Source organism: Thunnus thynnus, chromosome 2 (genome assembly GCF_963924715.1).
Source record: "Thunnus thynnus chromosome 2, fThuThy2.1, whole genome shotgun sequence".
Lineage (NCBI taxonomy): Eukaryota > Metazoa > Chordata > Actinopteri > Scombriformes > Scombridae > Thunnus > Thunnus thynnus.
Genome location: NC_089518.1, coordinates 35,343,311 through 35,359,220, shown reverse-complemented (window position 1 = coordinate 35,359,220; position 15,910 = coordinate 35,343,311). Strand labels below are relative to the sequence as shown.

Sequence of the window (15,910 nt, the reverse complement as noted above, 5' to 3'; positions counted from 1 at the left end):
TTAGCGGCTTTTACTTGCATTTCTGCTTGTGATTGGCAAATTATAACATCTTCGTTTCCTGTGTTGCATCATCACCCACAATGAAATAAAACATGGTGGAGTTTTTGAAATTCAAGTGAAATACAGAGATGTTTGCCCCTAGTGTAAGACATAAACACTGGATCAACTGTTTGAATGACAAAAAGAAAAGTCAAATAGTATAAGAAGCAATAGAAAAATATGTACAGCGAAGATTTAAAATCAGCTGAACAGATTTGTTTTGTAGCTTTATGTTTATTTATTTGGATTTCCTCATCAGCTGTTTAGCAGCACAACAAGATAAAAGCAGATAAAATTCATGAGGAAGAATGCGGCTCTTTGTATGTCTGTCAAGCAAAAGGCTCAGCCGCATGCAAACCTCTGCGTTTTCATATTTGCAGCCGTCACGCGGCTCCCTCATTAGTCGATCATTCACTTCCTCTTCCGCCTCCATCCAAAACACACCAGTAATCAGATAACTTATTAAAGTATTAATAAAGATCAGAAGAGCACGGAGGCAAGTACAAAACAACAGCTGCACAAAAACACGAACATTTTTAACAAACAACCGTCACATGTTAGAATTTACTGCTTTCTTCTTCTACAGTAACCATGTTTCTGATTGAACTTTTGCAACACTGTACACTGTAAAAGATTATTTATCTTTGGACAAGTTCTGGTTTGGTTCTTTTTTAATTGACAAGAGTGGGCGATAATAATAACATGTCTGCACACTGCACTGTGGGATAACTGCACTCAGATTTTGAGCATAATAAATGACGTCAACTGACTTTATGAACATCTGCCTTTAATATTATTAATTCAACAGAGGGAAGCTAAGTGCCAAGCGGAGCCCCGTCACCAACACAGCCTGGGTCAGGAGTTTAATTCCCACCGGGGCCACCCGTGTTAAAATGTCGTTGGTACTGTACGGTGCTTTTGGAATAATCTGTTCCTCCAAATGGTGCTTATGACATGCGGGCTCTAACAGGATTACACGTCCGACCTGACTAAAATGTCAGCGGAGTGACAACAGTTTTCATTCTCTAAAGTATTGTGCAGACAGCTGCCTTCCGACAAGCTGCTCGTCAGCTTTGACAGTCCAACAGAAGAGAACGATGATAAACAGAAAGATAAACAGGAGAGATACCCATATTTAGAAAATTAAATCTTTGGTTTCCTTTTTCTTCTGTGTTATGAACTTGTTTGAGTTATGTAATGCATCATGTCTTTATTCATTTTTCTTGAGTCCATTGCTTTGATATCACAGTTTAGACTTTTTTCAAATGAATTGACACTTAAAGCTGCTCTAAATTACATATTTTTTATTATAACAATGATTAAATATCTATGTCTAATTCATATCTGTAGTGACACACTCACAGAGCATTATTACCCGACACTGCAGATTGCCCTCAAGTGGCCAAAAAACAAATTAATTAATGTACCTTTCAACTGCTTGAAGTGTTTTTGAGCTGCTAACTGATTCTAATGTACAGTACAGCATCAAAAATGGTCAAAAAATATCAAGGAAGGCAGGTACGGTCCTTTAAATTAATTTTTAATGAAGTTAAATAGGGTGTTCAATAGTAAAATTAACATCCATAAAGGGAAATTCAGACACCGTTCAGTCAGACTGGATCCAGTTTAACAACACCAATCCTGCCAAGGAGTTAATATGAAGTCATGACATTTGAATCAGCCTTCACTTAACCCAATTACTGGTTTATTAGGTTGCTTGTAACTTCAAAGTGTGTTTGCATGTCGTAACCATGACTTCTCGACCGATGCGGAGGTTCAGTATCTTGTGTGCATCGCTTTATTTGGCAGTTACCGCTGTTTAATACGCTCGCTGAGTGCTGTCGGTCGATTCCTGCCTGCCAACTTTGTTACACAGACACAAATGGACGAGGAGGAAGAATGCTGCGGCGCTCCGGTTTTTTGGCCCACGTCCACCTTCACAGCAGCGGGTTGCTGATGTTGGAGGAGGATCAGGCATCTAGAAGAGTGCACTTCGGCCTCTGATTTCTTTTGAGAAACACGTTTACATAACCGGTGCTCTTCTATCAGGCTTATGCAACCGTCCTGGATTTTAGAGTTAAACACAAATCGTTCATGTGCCACATACTGGTCATACCTTTCTCCGCATGGTTACGTAATGGATGCTCTGGGTCTTTGACCTTAGAAAAGGGTGAAGAGACCAAATTCAAAAATGAACTGAGGGTAAGAACATATTGTATATTTTGACAGCAGAGTGGCCTTATGGTCAGACACAAGTTCATTTCCTCTAAACAGACATTGTTGTGTATCTGTTCAAGTGCCTTTCAGCAAAATGTTAAACAACAGAATTGGCTTAACGGCTGGATTTCAATGAAAACAATCACAAACAATAAACAATTCTTATTAGTGCTGAAATGATGAGTTGATCAGACACATCCCACGTTTTGGGGAATGTACTTATTCACTTTCTGTCTGAGAGTTGGATGAGAAGATCAATACAACTGTCAAGTCCGTGCATTAAATATGGAGGTTGAGCCAAGAGGTGATTAGCCTAGCTTAGCATAAAGACTGGAAACAGAGGGAAACAGCTAGCCTGGCTCTCTCAAACGTTAAGAAATAGGACTGTCAACACCTCTAAAGCTCACTAATTAACTAAACAAGATTTGATTTGTAACAAGTGAGCTTTAGAGGTGCTGGTAGGCATGTTTGTCTGTATGCTAAGCTAGTCTAATTGCTACCTGACGCTAGCTTTGTACGTTAATGCAGAAACATGAGAGTGGTATCATTCAACTCTCAGGAATTCAGTGAATCATGTCAATTTATTTCTTTATCAAAGATGCCAAATATTCACTACTTCTAGCTTCTTAGATGTGAGGATTTGCTGCTTGTCCCTGTGTTATCACTGTAAATTGAGTATATTTGGATTGTTGATTGAACAAAATATGCAATTTGAAAATGCCACTGAGGCTCTGTAAACTCTGTATGTTTCCATTTTCTGACATTCTACAGACCAAACAAGTAATTGTTTGAGATTGAAAGTTATTTTTTTTACCTTGAAAACAGTAAGATCAATTTAGTGGCTGTTCTGGAGCTTTCAATTGTATCATCTGCTGTTTCCAAGGTCAAGAATGAACTTTCAATCTCAACTTTTAAGTAAATGTGGACAAAAAGTCCTTGAAACACTCAGAAAAAAATAAATCTGAACATTCACAATTCCACTCTCCTCACTACCAAAGACCCAGCCTTCATTTAGATTCACAGTATTTGCTTCCTCAGTCAGCATCCGCCTTGCGTTGCCATGGGAAACCCAACCCTATTAACAGTCAAAGGCTCCTGATCCATTACAAGCCATTTGGTGCTGTTTTATTCATCTGTTTATTCATCTTTAATTAAAATCAAAGAGCTACATGACTGTTGACAAATGACTGCAGTAAATTATCTGTCATTAAATTAAAGCAGCCATCAAGTTAATAGCAGCAGCATCAAAGGCTTATTCGTCTCAGGCTGCATATCAGATGTTGCTCCCATCGATTTGGCTTTTATGTGCATCTTGAGATTCAACACAATTTTCAGAAAATCACTGGTTGTAATCTCAATAACATGAAATTCAGCAGGCTGGTTGCAACAGAGATGTAAAGACACTTCTGATCTTGGTGTTTGAGTTTGATTCGCTTTGAATAGAAATTTAAATCTGCCTAGAATCGCTGTGTCTGTATATCCTCGTTAGTCTAAAATGCTGTCTGTACATCTCACATGTGCCACGTACAGCTGATGCAGACATTTAAGTAACTTTACTTGTCTGAGATCTTCCGACTGGTTTTTAACACTATTTGGGTTCCTACTTTGCAGCTACGTATTTTAAGGTCTTGATGTACCATACATACTGATTGTTGCTGGATTCAATGGCAATGTTGTATACTGTAGAGCTGCAATGATTAGTCAATTGATTAGTAATTGGCAACTATTTTGACATGTGTATATAGCAAAAATGCCCAGTATTTGATGGTTCTAGCTTCTCAAATGTGATTTTTTTTAATTTTCTTTGTCATATGACAGTAAATTGAATATCTTAAAGGGTTGGTATTGTTGGAAGACAAGAAAAATGAGCTTTGGGATGGATTAGGGTGATGGTGGTGGGAGCAATCCTGTGCTGTAAAATTAATTCTATCTCCTCTGTCTTTGAAATTTTGAAATTTGCAGCTCAAGAGTTGTTGAAGTGGAACCCGTTACTACATCACACCAGATAGTTAAATTAAATCTGCAGGAAGCTTTAGCATAAGCCCACTGCCGCTATGCTGAGTGCGTACGTAACTTCTGTTGTCGGAGTTTGCTTTGCAGCCAGATGATGAGCAAAGCAGGACGCTGGAAGTGTTGCTGGTTGTTCAGCAGCTAAAAAGGCTTAACAGCCTTCCAGAGGATGGGAATTTATGTCAGGAATGGCTGGAATTCATTTTTGGAGACCGTCGTCCTTCTATCATCCACATTAAGACAATTATAAAGTCAGCCAACTATCACCTGAAGAATATATCAAGGATTAAAGGACTTCTGTCTCAGCAGGATTCGGAAAACTTGTCCATCCATTTATCTTCAGTAGACTTGACTACTGTAACGCTGTCTTCACAGGTCTCCCTAAAAATCGATCAGACAGCTGCAGCTGATTCAGAACGCTGCTGCTCGAGTCCTCACTAAGACCAAGAAAGTGAATCATATAACTCCAGTTCTCAGATCTTTACACTGGCTTCCTGTCTGTCAAAGAACTGATTTTAAAAATACTGCTGTTGGTTTATAAAGTACTGAATGGTTTAGGACCAAAATACATTTCTGATCTGCTGCTACATTATGAACCATCCAGACCTCTCAGGTGGTCTAGATCAGGTCTGCTTTCTGTCCCCAGAGTAAGAACTAAACCTGGAGAAGCAGCGTTCAGTTTTTATGCTCCACATATCTGGAACAAACTCCCAGAAAACTTCAGATCTGCTGCAACTCTCAGTTCTTTTAAATCATAGCTGAAGACTTTTCTGTTTGCCTTTGATTAAACCAAATTTGAGGGTTAATATTTTACACTTCACTGTTACTTTTATTCTCTTGTTTTATCTGTCTTATTCCCTTTTAGCTTCTTTTTATTTCCAAAGTTAACACTTTTTGATTGTTTTTATATGTCTTTTTACTTGTGTTGCTTTTGATGCCTTTTATGCTCTATGTAAAGCACTTTGAATTGCCTTGTTGTTGAAATGTGCTATACAAATAAACTTGCCTTCTGTTATCAGCAAGTCTGCAAGCTGACTGTCTGCTTAACGAGACTCAATGCACTGCTGGATTTTCTACTTTTTCCATCTTCAATCTTTGGGTTAAGTTTTAAAACAAGCGCACTTGTAAACATTGTTTCTGTCTGTTACTCAGTTTAAGGAATATAATATATCATTACTCATTAGGTTGTATTCCAGTTGGCTGGGAGTGAAGGTAGTGGCCACACCTCCAGCCAATCGGAGTAGATGGTTATTATAAATGTTGATTTTATGTAAATAGCTTCCGTAACAGCCTGCTGGAGGATAAAGTGGAATCTGGGCTGCGAGGAAAGATGGATTTAGAGAAATCTAAACAACTTTTGGTGAATAAAATGTCAAAAATGACTGTGTACTTTGTAGAAGAAACATTTCTGTTTTTGTTTTTTAGTTGTTTCATCATAAAGGAATTGGTATTTTGGGAAATTTGCTTATTCGCTTTTGCTCAAAGAGTCAGATGAGAAGATAAAGTGCAACAATATGAATGTCTTCCAGGAGAGACTGTCTGAAAATGTGCATCGTCATCTTCATATTTTACGAGGATCGCATTTCCCCCCTCTTTCAGACAAACTGACACTCTCAAAGGTTTTTCACTCCGCCTTCGAGTATAGCAAGAGCAAATATAAACACTTTTTATTTCCAACCTGATCAGAAAAACATGTAGTGCAAACTAGTTATTTTCTAGCATAATAGGGGGCTGAACACACAGACATGAGAGATCTTCTCATTACAGTTTAGGAAAGAAAGTGAAGGAGCGTATTTCTCAGAAAGTTAAACTATTTCTTTAATATTACAGCCAGTACAAAGGCACTGTACACATTAAGTATACAATACTTTTAGATAAAACATCTGATATGCTTAACGTGACTGTGCAAGATAAAAAATGTTCTAATGATCATTAAACAAATTCTCAAGACATTCTCATCTGCCTTCATTTTGCTTTACAAAACGTAGAGAACAACAGTTTTGGTTTCACTTCCTGGTTCATTTATATGAAAAGGTTCATGATCAGAGTGAGACGCAGCTGCATGTTGGGTTTATCCACTATACCACGATGAGTACAATGTCCATAAGGGTGAAAAAAAATCAATTAGGATTTAGTCACAATTCTGGCTTTATTATTGGATTAATCCCACAAAGCCTCCGATGCATGAGAGTTAAGCTGTCTGTGGTGATACCATGGCGGCTGTCTTCTCTGGCTGCCCATCCCACTGAGAGCGCTATTGTTCAGCATGCATAATGTTAGCATAATCCTCGGGCCAGCGCCTGCCCCCGTTCCACCTGTGCCTTCACACTTCTGAGGCCGAGGCGAAATCCAGGAGATTTCAGTCAGAGAGGAAGAGAAAAATGCACCTAGACTCTCAGTTCTCCAGGAAAAAGGAGATGAACCTTGAGTGGATTATCTGCAAACTAGCTAGAAAGAAAGCCCGGTATCATGAACCCTAAAAAGTTTGATTCGTGACCTGCTGATGGGTTGCAGTGAGGTTATGTGTGACAGAGATTTTATAGCTTATTTTAAGCTTTTTCACCTAATGAGTTTGAATCCGTTCAGATTTGTTTTTACCACTTCACAAAAAGGCCACCTTTTACTGCAAAGGATTAGGTTAAAAATAAATTGATTTGTTTCCCTTCATAAATAACCTTCTGGCTTCTTAAAAATCATAGCAAAATCTTTTCACAAAGCTACAAACTGGTGCCCACAAGGTAAATTATTAAATTATTAGGGTTCACTTGGTTTTTAAGTCCTTGACAACCAGGTTAAAATAGGAAAATACTGTATATGTATAGTGGAAATTGGGATTCAGACATCATTATTACTAGTGGCATTGAAGTCATTTTTTAACAATATTTTGAGGTCTTAGTATGTAATTTTTACAATAGATTTAGCTCCAAAATACAAGTTTACTGATTCCTCCTGATTTTTTCTACATGATAGAAAAGAGCATGATAACATAAGGGCACAATCATTCCTCACAGAAGTTACATACAGTCTGCTTAATCATTTCAGTTCCCAAAACACAGCACTGGACCTTGTTATCTCTCAAACATTGATTGACAAGTCTTCAATTACACAAGACAACAACTGGATAATGGCCCATTAAAATGTCAGTTACAGCATCTTTAGCTTCCGTAACGTGATGTATTTTCCAGTGAAACAGGACTTGAACCTGCCATCACTCACAAATTGATTGACAGGTCTTTCAAAACATGGACTGATACATGACAACAGCTGAATATAAGTTATTAATGTTTTCTGTTGCTGTTCAAGGCTTGTTTACATCATTAAGTTTAAAACCGGCTGTATATTCAGTTACCACCAGTTGAGAAACACACAAAATGCTGATTTCCATCTAAACCATATTTTAACTGTTGATTATTCTCTCCTTTGTGATGTAACACTGACAGTCAAATATACAATTTCTATCAAAAAGCCATTATAGGTCTCACATATTGGTTTAACCTGATAAAAGGACTCTTTTTGTATGAACTTGTATAAAAGAGGTTTTAGGCTTCCCATCTTTCCCGACATCAACGATCCAAACCTTAATGAAGACTGAAGTTCCAGACTTTGTTCCTCAGAACAGCTGAAAAACTTGGACACATTCCACCTAAACTAATGCCACCAAACATCAATAATCCAGTCTGGCTTTGGACCAGGTTTGACTCTTCACAGTCTCAAAGGGTTTAAACAGTCTTTAATGATTAGGCTCTTCCAACACGTATTGTACCTGTGAATCGACACTGGACTGCCCACCCACCTGCTGCAGTCTATTACTTAGACTCTGAGAAAAAGCAGAGGAAGATCCTGCTTAATGGTCACGGGGCCCAAGGGTGCTTTGGAGATGAGGCATAAAGGGACGCTTTTATTGTTTTCTGATAAATGGGAAATGGATGAATCCATAAATCTGCTGGTTTCTTTCAGTGCTGCTGGGCTAAGTAATTAAATAAGTCATGTGCCAGTTGGCACAGGCTCACCACAGACTCCCCTCCTCCGATAGATCTAGCCAGGCAAACAACCGGGCAGCTTAATAATTTCCTTTGTTGCTGGTTAATTGGCTTTCTGTGGCGTCTGCCATCGACCATTTGCATTTCACAACAACAGAGAGACCGAGGAACTCTTTATGTTCCATCAAAGCATGGCATCATCAACAAAGAGACAAGATTTTTGCCATCTGTCATGCAGGAGAATGTATGAATGGTGCTGGAAGAGGACATTATTTAAAACAATGTATTAATATGAAAAAAACTCCAACATATTTAGAGGGTAGACTCAGCTCTGAAAACAATAAGAAACACACACACAGTAATATTACACACAAACAAACACACACACACACAGATCTGTTGCTGCTTTTGTGAATTTTTATCCTCAGGAATTTTGGGTTAATTAAAATGTTCTGCTTTTCAATTAAAAAAACAACTTCACCCTTACGCCCTCAAAACACAAATGTCCTGACTTTGCAAGCATCGTTATCAAGTCATAATAAGTTTCTTATAGAGGTGACTCACCAGTCTGTTGTCAAACGGTGCTCTGTCATTGCTTAATGTCCCAAAAATAGCTGGCTGAAGAGAGGAAAGAAAGGTTTTGTTAACTTTCATGCAAACACCAAAACATAGTAAGAAATAATTAATCGTTGGTTTCGATCAGCAGGTTTAGATTAGATTATACTGGGCCCATTTTATGTAACTGGGAAGGAAAATTATATGGTTATTTATTTTCAAGGGAAAGTTGATTGTGCATGCTTTTTCCTTGTCAATACCAGCCTCAAATCAATTAACAGTAACAAACCCTGGACGTGAGGTCTGTTACACAACACATACTGAAGGTTTCTGAAGGGACTTTTTTAGTTTTCTGGTTACATCCTGGGAAATACCCATCACACCACAGAAGAAATGAGGCTTTGTGACTGAGAGGGAAAATACAGCAAGTCCAAGTACACCTTGAATTATGTAAACCAGATACACCTTGATATGGATGACTATGAACCTTAAAACGGGACACATGCACATTTCCAAGTCTATATTTTTATTCTGGGGCTCTACTGGAGTATATTTGCATGATTTAAAGTTCAAGAAAACTCTTTATTTATCTTATACTGGCTCTTTATGCAGCCCCTCAGTTCAGCCTCTCTCCACAACAGGCTGCTTCAGTTCCTGTCTCTTTAAGGGGAGACCCTCCCGATGATCCCTCTCTGTTCTGATTGGCCGGCTCCGGAGACTACTTAAACAAACAATAGCAGTAAGATTTCACTTCTTTTATTCAAAATTGAAACTTCTCAAATACTTGCGTACATGTTTGAGCCCAAATCTGATCTGAAATATGAACGGACAACATGAACAACCCGTTGAACAACCTTTGCTACAAAGACCACCAACTAGGGCTGTGCCCGAATACAAATACATTATTCGGCAAAGCACAAATAGTAGGTTTTATACGAATATTTGTTTCATACAAATATTTTGAAAATTATTTTGTTTTTGGGAGGAAAAAAAAAACCCCCATGTCAAATACCAGCTCACAGGTCAGTTACACTGTTATCTCAGTCTCTCTCCTCTGCTCCACTATTACATCTATCAGGGGTAAGTCCCAAGGGACTCTCCATAACCTGTTGTTCCCCTTCTCCTTTCCACAAAGTTAGGTTGTAAAAAAATAAGCAATATATGAAAAGTGCAAAGCAAGAATCACCTTTGAAGTTCTTCTACATGTTACATGGTGTGCTGTCTCTGTGTTATGGGTGTATAAATAGGTAGAGGTCTGTCTGCAATGAGTCGATGAGTAAAGTTTTAGCTCAGTCGTCTATGATCTGGGAGACTCCTGTTCAAGACCCGGTGTGGGGACCTCCTTCGTAAGGTAGTTTATTCATGAACACTTATTGTAACATTTTAATTTTCTAAAATTAAAAGTGTAATAAATACAAAAACACGATTTTTAAGCCTCTTTCCACTTTTATTTGAATACAAATACAAATAATTTTGCTGCCTCAACAAATACAGATACAAATACAAATACTGGGATCTCTGCACATCCCGACTACCAACAGATGGCTGTTTGTGGGCATGTGCGAACAATCTGATGTCATCACGAGCAGGAAGTAGAGGGAACTTTTCAAACAAAGCATTCAGAGCAGGTTGAGGCCCTGGCCTTTGGCTTGCAGAGAGCATTTTTATATATGTTCACCTCAAATTTTGGAACTTCAACCATGTTTAACATTTGACATTATAATAGTATAAAAATAAACAGAAAATCACAAAAAAGCATGATATATCCCCCTTCAACAGACAGATCTTATTAGGTTTTTTGGGGGGGCAAGAAGATTTAAATTCAGGCAACAAGGTGGAATGTGGTGGAGCCAAAAGCCGGCAAGGAAATCAGCAACCACCCAGGCTTACTCAGATAGCCTGAGACACCTGTCAACCAAGCTTAACATAATCAACAAAACAAATTCTGCATTTACTCTCAACCACAGCTGGCTGAATGCTTTGCTCAAGGGCGCACCAGCGGTAACTTTTGAAGGAGAGGAATCTTTTTATTAAGATTGTTTATCAAAGTCTGTTCTCAAATAACTTTTATCTACTATTTAGGAACTATTTATTTGCAATTTATCAATTATCAAGTCTCTTTTTATTTGTGTCTTTACTGGTTCTTTGATAACAGCTCAGTATCACCTCTTTATTATCATTACCTCAATTCAATATATTTTTTAGACTTAATGTCTTTTAAGTTGCAATTTAAATAGTCTTTGAACTATTTTAGGCCAAAAAACATTTTGTTTATGGTGGTTTGATTTACTTGGATGCAGGAATTTGGACTTCATCTTCACCTCACCTGAGATTTAGCTGCAGCTCAGTTTGATAAGTATGATTGACTGTGGTAATATTAAATGACCTGTGATGAGGCCTTTTCAATACTACAAACTAACTAAAATTATTGTCCCTATACTGATCATTAGTCTGTCAGACACAACCAATTCAACCGAGGTAAAACAAATCAATCTTCTAGCACAAAGCAGCAGCCAAGCACAAACCTGCTGAGCCGAAGGCATTGAAGCTTGAGCAAACTGGCTGCACGGGGGTAAAATAATGACGCTAATAAAAAATCTAAATTTATTACAGCGGGACAGGTGCCTTTGCTGAGAGTAATGGTAGTCATCTGCATTTAATGTGGACCTGAATGTTGGCGGCACGTACGGGCTAATTAATGTTGAAGCTCAGAATACAAGAAGAGCCAACGGAGCAGAATAAAGTGCTTCCCTTTGCAAGTCAGATGATGACCCAATGCTGAACAAAGAGCCAGATCTCAGGGTGTTCCTCTATGCAGTTATATAGTCTCTACATGCTGAGATATAACCAGATTAGAGCTCTAGTAAAGCATATTATCAACAGTGTTTGTCCCGGCATTCATGGAGAATGGAGATGAAACAATAAACATATTTATTTTCTGTTTGCTGTGAGAAATTAGGAGAGCAAACGAAAGTGATTTTACAGACTGTTGGTTCGGCTCCCTCATGATTAGCATCCACAACTCTTTTACAAATTAATCACAGACAAAACTGCAGCCAGAGAAATGAAAAGGTGCATTCTTCCATAGGTTATTCCTATTATTTTGTATCTGTATCTCCCTGCATCTGAAGAAAAAAGTCCAAACTCAGAAGTAAATTTTCAAAATCTCCTCTCTCTTATCAAGCGGAGTGAAAAATAACTGACCCTGCAGCGCCCACTTCCATGTACTGCTGTCAGGGTGGGCATTCACTCAACTTTAATCTCCTCAAGTTGAGCACTGGCAGGGATTTATGGGTAAAAGCCTACAGCTGCATGCTGTTGCATAACTCAGCCCTATTAGCCAACCTGTTTCTCTCTGACACAGAAACAGGAAATCAATGGGAAAGGCCACTTTGATGCCGCCACGCTAGCTGTTGTATTTGTTCTCCTTTCGGTCGAGGTGGCGTGTGTTCGATTTAGTGTGGGTGTGTGCGTATCTTTATGTGTCAGCGATGGGGGGAAGGAAGAAATCTTGAAGATATTTTTGAACTGGATAGTCAAACATATGATGCTTGGAATGAAAAACGGAAATGATCTCTTCTCAGGAAATGACCCTGTCTGATGCAATAATAACGTATAGAGGAAATCCTCTTAAGCCATATTAGTGAAAAGAGGGATTTGACCGATTAAATCCTGGAGGTTGCAAGCAGTTTGCATTATCTAGCCAGAGGATCAAGAGATCAACTCATATTCCCGAATACAACCTCTTTTCACTGCAGCTACAAGAGTCATTATATAGGGCTGCAGCAGACCGTCGCGTGCATGAATAATTCCTAAAACTAAAACGCAAGTAATAACCAATATAATTTACAACCCGCTTGGATAATACCAGCAGAACTAGTCGACTTTTGCTCTTGATCAGACGGCCCTCGGCTTCGGGAGTGGACATTTTGTTTCGGCGTGACGGTTGTAATCTCAGACCTTTTTGACCCCTCTGCTGCGCCAGCAAGCTAGCTCTGTTCCCTCATATCACTTATCCTTATTAGTTATTAATACAGGCTCAGGCCAAGTCGTATGAATCATTTATGGGGTAGTGCAGAGACTAATTGAAAAGAAAGAACAGATTGTGGTAAAGGTCGTCCGCTCAGTCTGCTTTTTTTTTTTGGAATTATGAGGGAGAAGCAGTGAAAGCTATTAAAAGAAAAGCCACAAGAGTTTTTTTTTTTTGTTTGTTTTGTTTTTTGAATCAGGCTGCAGCGAATGGTAGGCCGTCTGCAAACAGTCTGAGTTTGAAGTAATCCTATTTGAATGTCAAATCCATTAACACAGTTTTAGAGAAAAGTGTTGAGTTTCTGTGCCAATGAGGATACAGCGTCTCTGTCTGTCTTCAGAACATCACGTTAAACTGCACAAATTAGCTCAGTTGATGTGTCCTTGTTACAATTTTTTTTCTTTTTTCCCCCAGTATTTTGTACACATTTGAGCAGTGAAGCAGGTGCTCGGTTTGAATGAATTCTACTCTGAGGGGGTTGAGATCTACAGCTGCATCACAAATCCGGTCGTCGCAGCAGATGACGGAGAATTTGCTCGCACAAAAATTTCAAAGTGTAAAACAGGCTAAACACCTGCAAAAGACTGTTGATGCTCCATCTCAGAACAGCACTTAATTAGTAAATGCAGATTTGCTCAGCATCAAACAGCAGACAAGTTAGCGACTAGTGTAATACATAAAAACATCATAACCAGGACTGGTAAAAGTTGCAATGGAGCAAAACATAAACAAGTTTCAACATTAAAATGACTGATGCCTGCTGTCCACTATAAAAGGTGTCCAAGATTTAGAGAGAGAGAGGAAGGAGAAACAAAGGAAGGATGGCATGGTGAAGAAAGCAATAAACATGCACACGTCTATTGAGGAACATTAGAACATCCGCTGTGCCACTCAGCACTTTCCTCTCCAGTCATAAGATAATTGCTTTGGGGACTTGGACCTCAAAGCAGTGCTCCTACCTTTGACCTCTGACCTGTCACATCCCAAAACCACAACACTGGTGATAAAGGATGACCACTGGGAGACTACTGGCCTGTGACATCTGAGGAAAACTGGGTTATTATCATGATGACAGAGGCTGGCCTGAACTAGAGATAACGCAGTGAAGTTCCGTGTTTACAACAACGGAAACCTGGGCTCTTTGACCAATCTGACTCCTCCTCTTCATCCTGCTCTAAACGATTATCTCTGAAAAGTCAAGTTGCATTTTGCTGTGCACATACACATTGTCTAATTAGTGATCTTTGTTTTTCTGTGTTAGCTTTCACTGCCAATTAAACTCCACAAAGAGACAGCTCCTCCGTTAACTTTGTGTCTGTACAACAGCCTGCATAAAAATGATGCAGGCTGATATACAGTAGCAAATGATACAGCTGGTTAGTCAGTAAAGTTTCTTCTCTTCCTTCATTTTCTTTACTTTCTTTTTTAAAAATCATGTATGTGCGGTTAAGTTGTGTCATCACGAATATTTAAATTAGCGCATGACGTCATCCATCAACTTTTCAAGCAGGTTTCCACTGAAAATAGTTGGCAACACTGCACCCTTTTCCCAAATCAATACTACCGACTAATTCTAAGTGGGTTTTGATTATGTTCATAGTGTGTTCACACTGGAAAAAGTAAAAAAATGAAATGTAATAAGACTAAAAAGCTCTTGTTTTTTTGACTCCCATTTAATTGCCCCCCACAACCTCCTACAGTTTGAGCAGTCTATCCAACCGAACTCTACCTTGTCTGAATCCAGCTTTGTGCTTCATAAAATAAGAAAAGCAGCCGCACTCAGACAGGTGTTGTATAGAACGTTTGGAGGCTGAGTAGAGCCAGTTCAGAACAGATGTAGACAGCTATCTGGAGGACATTTCACTAGAAAGGAACTTACGTAACAACAACCATCTCCAAAAGAAGTGGGCAGCCTCTGCCAGAAGAGATTAGGTCAAGTGTACACACCGTAAAAAAAATCGCCATCTTTATATCTGTTATTTATATGCTGAAATCATCTCAATCCTCGTTTTATCCCAAAGTAAATTCAGTTCACAGTTTCTCTGAACTTTAACTGACCCTGTTATGACTAATATTTCCTACAGTGAATGAAAAAAACTGAGATGTCCTGTAACTCTCATCCCATCTGTACAATATGTTGGCCACAAGCCTTGAGAGGCTGACATGTGATGTTGTTACAAAACCTGGTCAAAGTTTATGTAATTTCTGGACAGCTGCCCCTGCCCCGGTTTGAAATAACTTGTGGAGCATGTGACTCCGTCTGTCATTCATCATGAACGAGGTCATGAGTGAATCAGGGCAAAGTGCAGCTGAGTGATTGTGTATTTATAGCCGGTTGTGTTATTTTGATATTGGTAAGAGATTGACTACCGTATGTTACAATTCCCTTTTATCTTTAGCTCTCAGACTTTATTCTAATTATTGAAACAGCTTTGAATGACAAGTGTTGTAAATCTGAATCAAAAGATGGAATATTATTCATCAAAATGTGCGGGGGGAAAAGCTTTAATCCCCTCACAGCTCACTCACCATCTTTCAGACATGAGCAGATTAAGATCATTTCTTCATGTAATCAAAACAATATTATTGAAATGCTTTCATGTCAGCTACAGCTATTGTCTCTAAAACAATAATCAGCTTTACTGATAAAGAAATGTTAGTGGCCTCTGAAAGAGGAAATCAATACAGATAAAACAGTAGACATTAAAAATGACAAATAATGATTAAAAACTAAAATAAATCATCTCAGCCATTATCATCAAGAAACAAAACTCTGCAGGAAGACCATAAAAGGATGCAAAAGCTTGAAATAGTAGCAAAAAATATGTTGCTCATCACATGCAAAACACAAACATCACAGTCTACATGATCTCTTAATTTGAAATCATGTAAAAAGTTATTTTATAATTTTGCTCCAGTGATCACTGCAGCCATGCAACATTCCTTAAACAATCAATACCTCCTAAATGACAAGTCGGTCCCACCATCTCTTTCAGATTGGCCAGCGAGTCGCCTGATATTTTGCAGGTTAATAAAACTGGGGTGCGAACTTTGGTGTGAGAGCATCATACGTTGTCCT

The 15,910-nt window shown here is 38.6% G+C and overlaps 1 protein-coding gene across 1 annotated transcript in view; it reads right to left on the bottom strand.

Moving 5' to 3' along the window:
• rasgef1ba (RasGEF domain family, member 1Ba) overlaps window positions 1-15,910 on the bottom strand; it is a 142,913-nt gene that overhangs the window by 93,862 nt on the left and 33,141 nt on the right. The window contains exon 3 of the mRNA XM_067572247.1: window positions 8,811-8,864. Coding sequence (XP_067428348.1) covers window positions 8,811-8,864 — 54 coding nt within the window. The remainder of the gene's footprint in view (window positions 1-8,810; window positions 8,865-15,910) is intronic.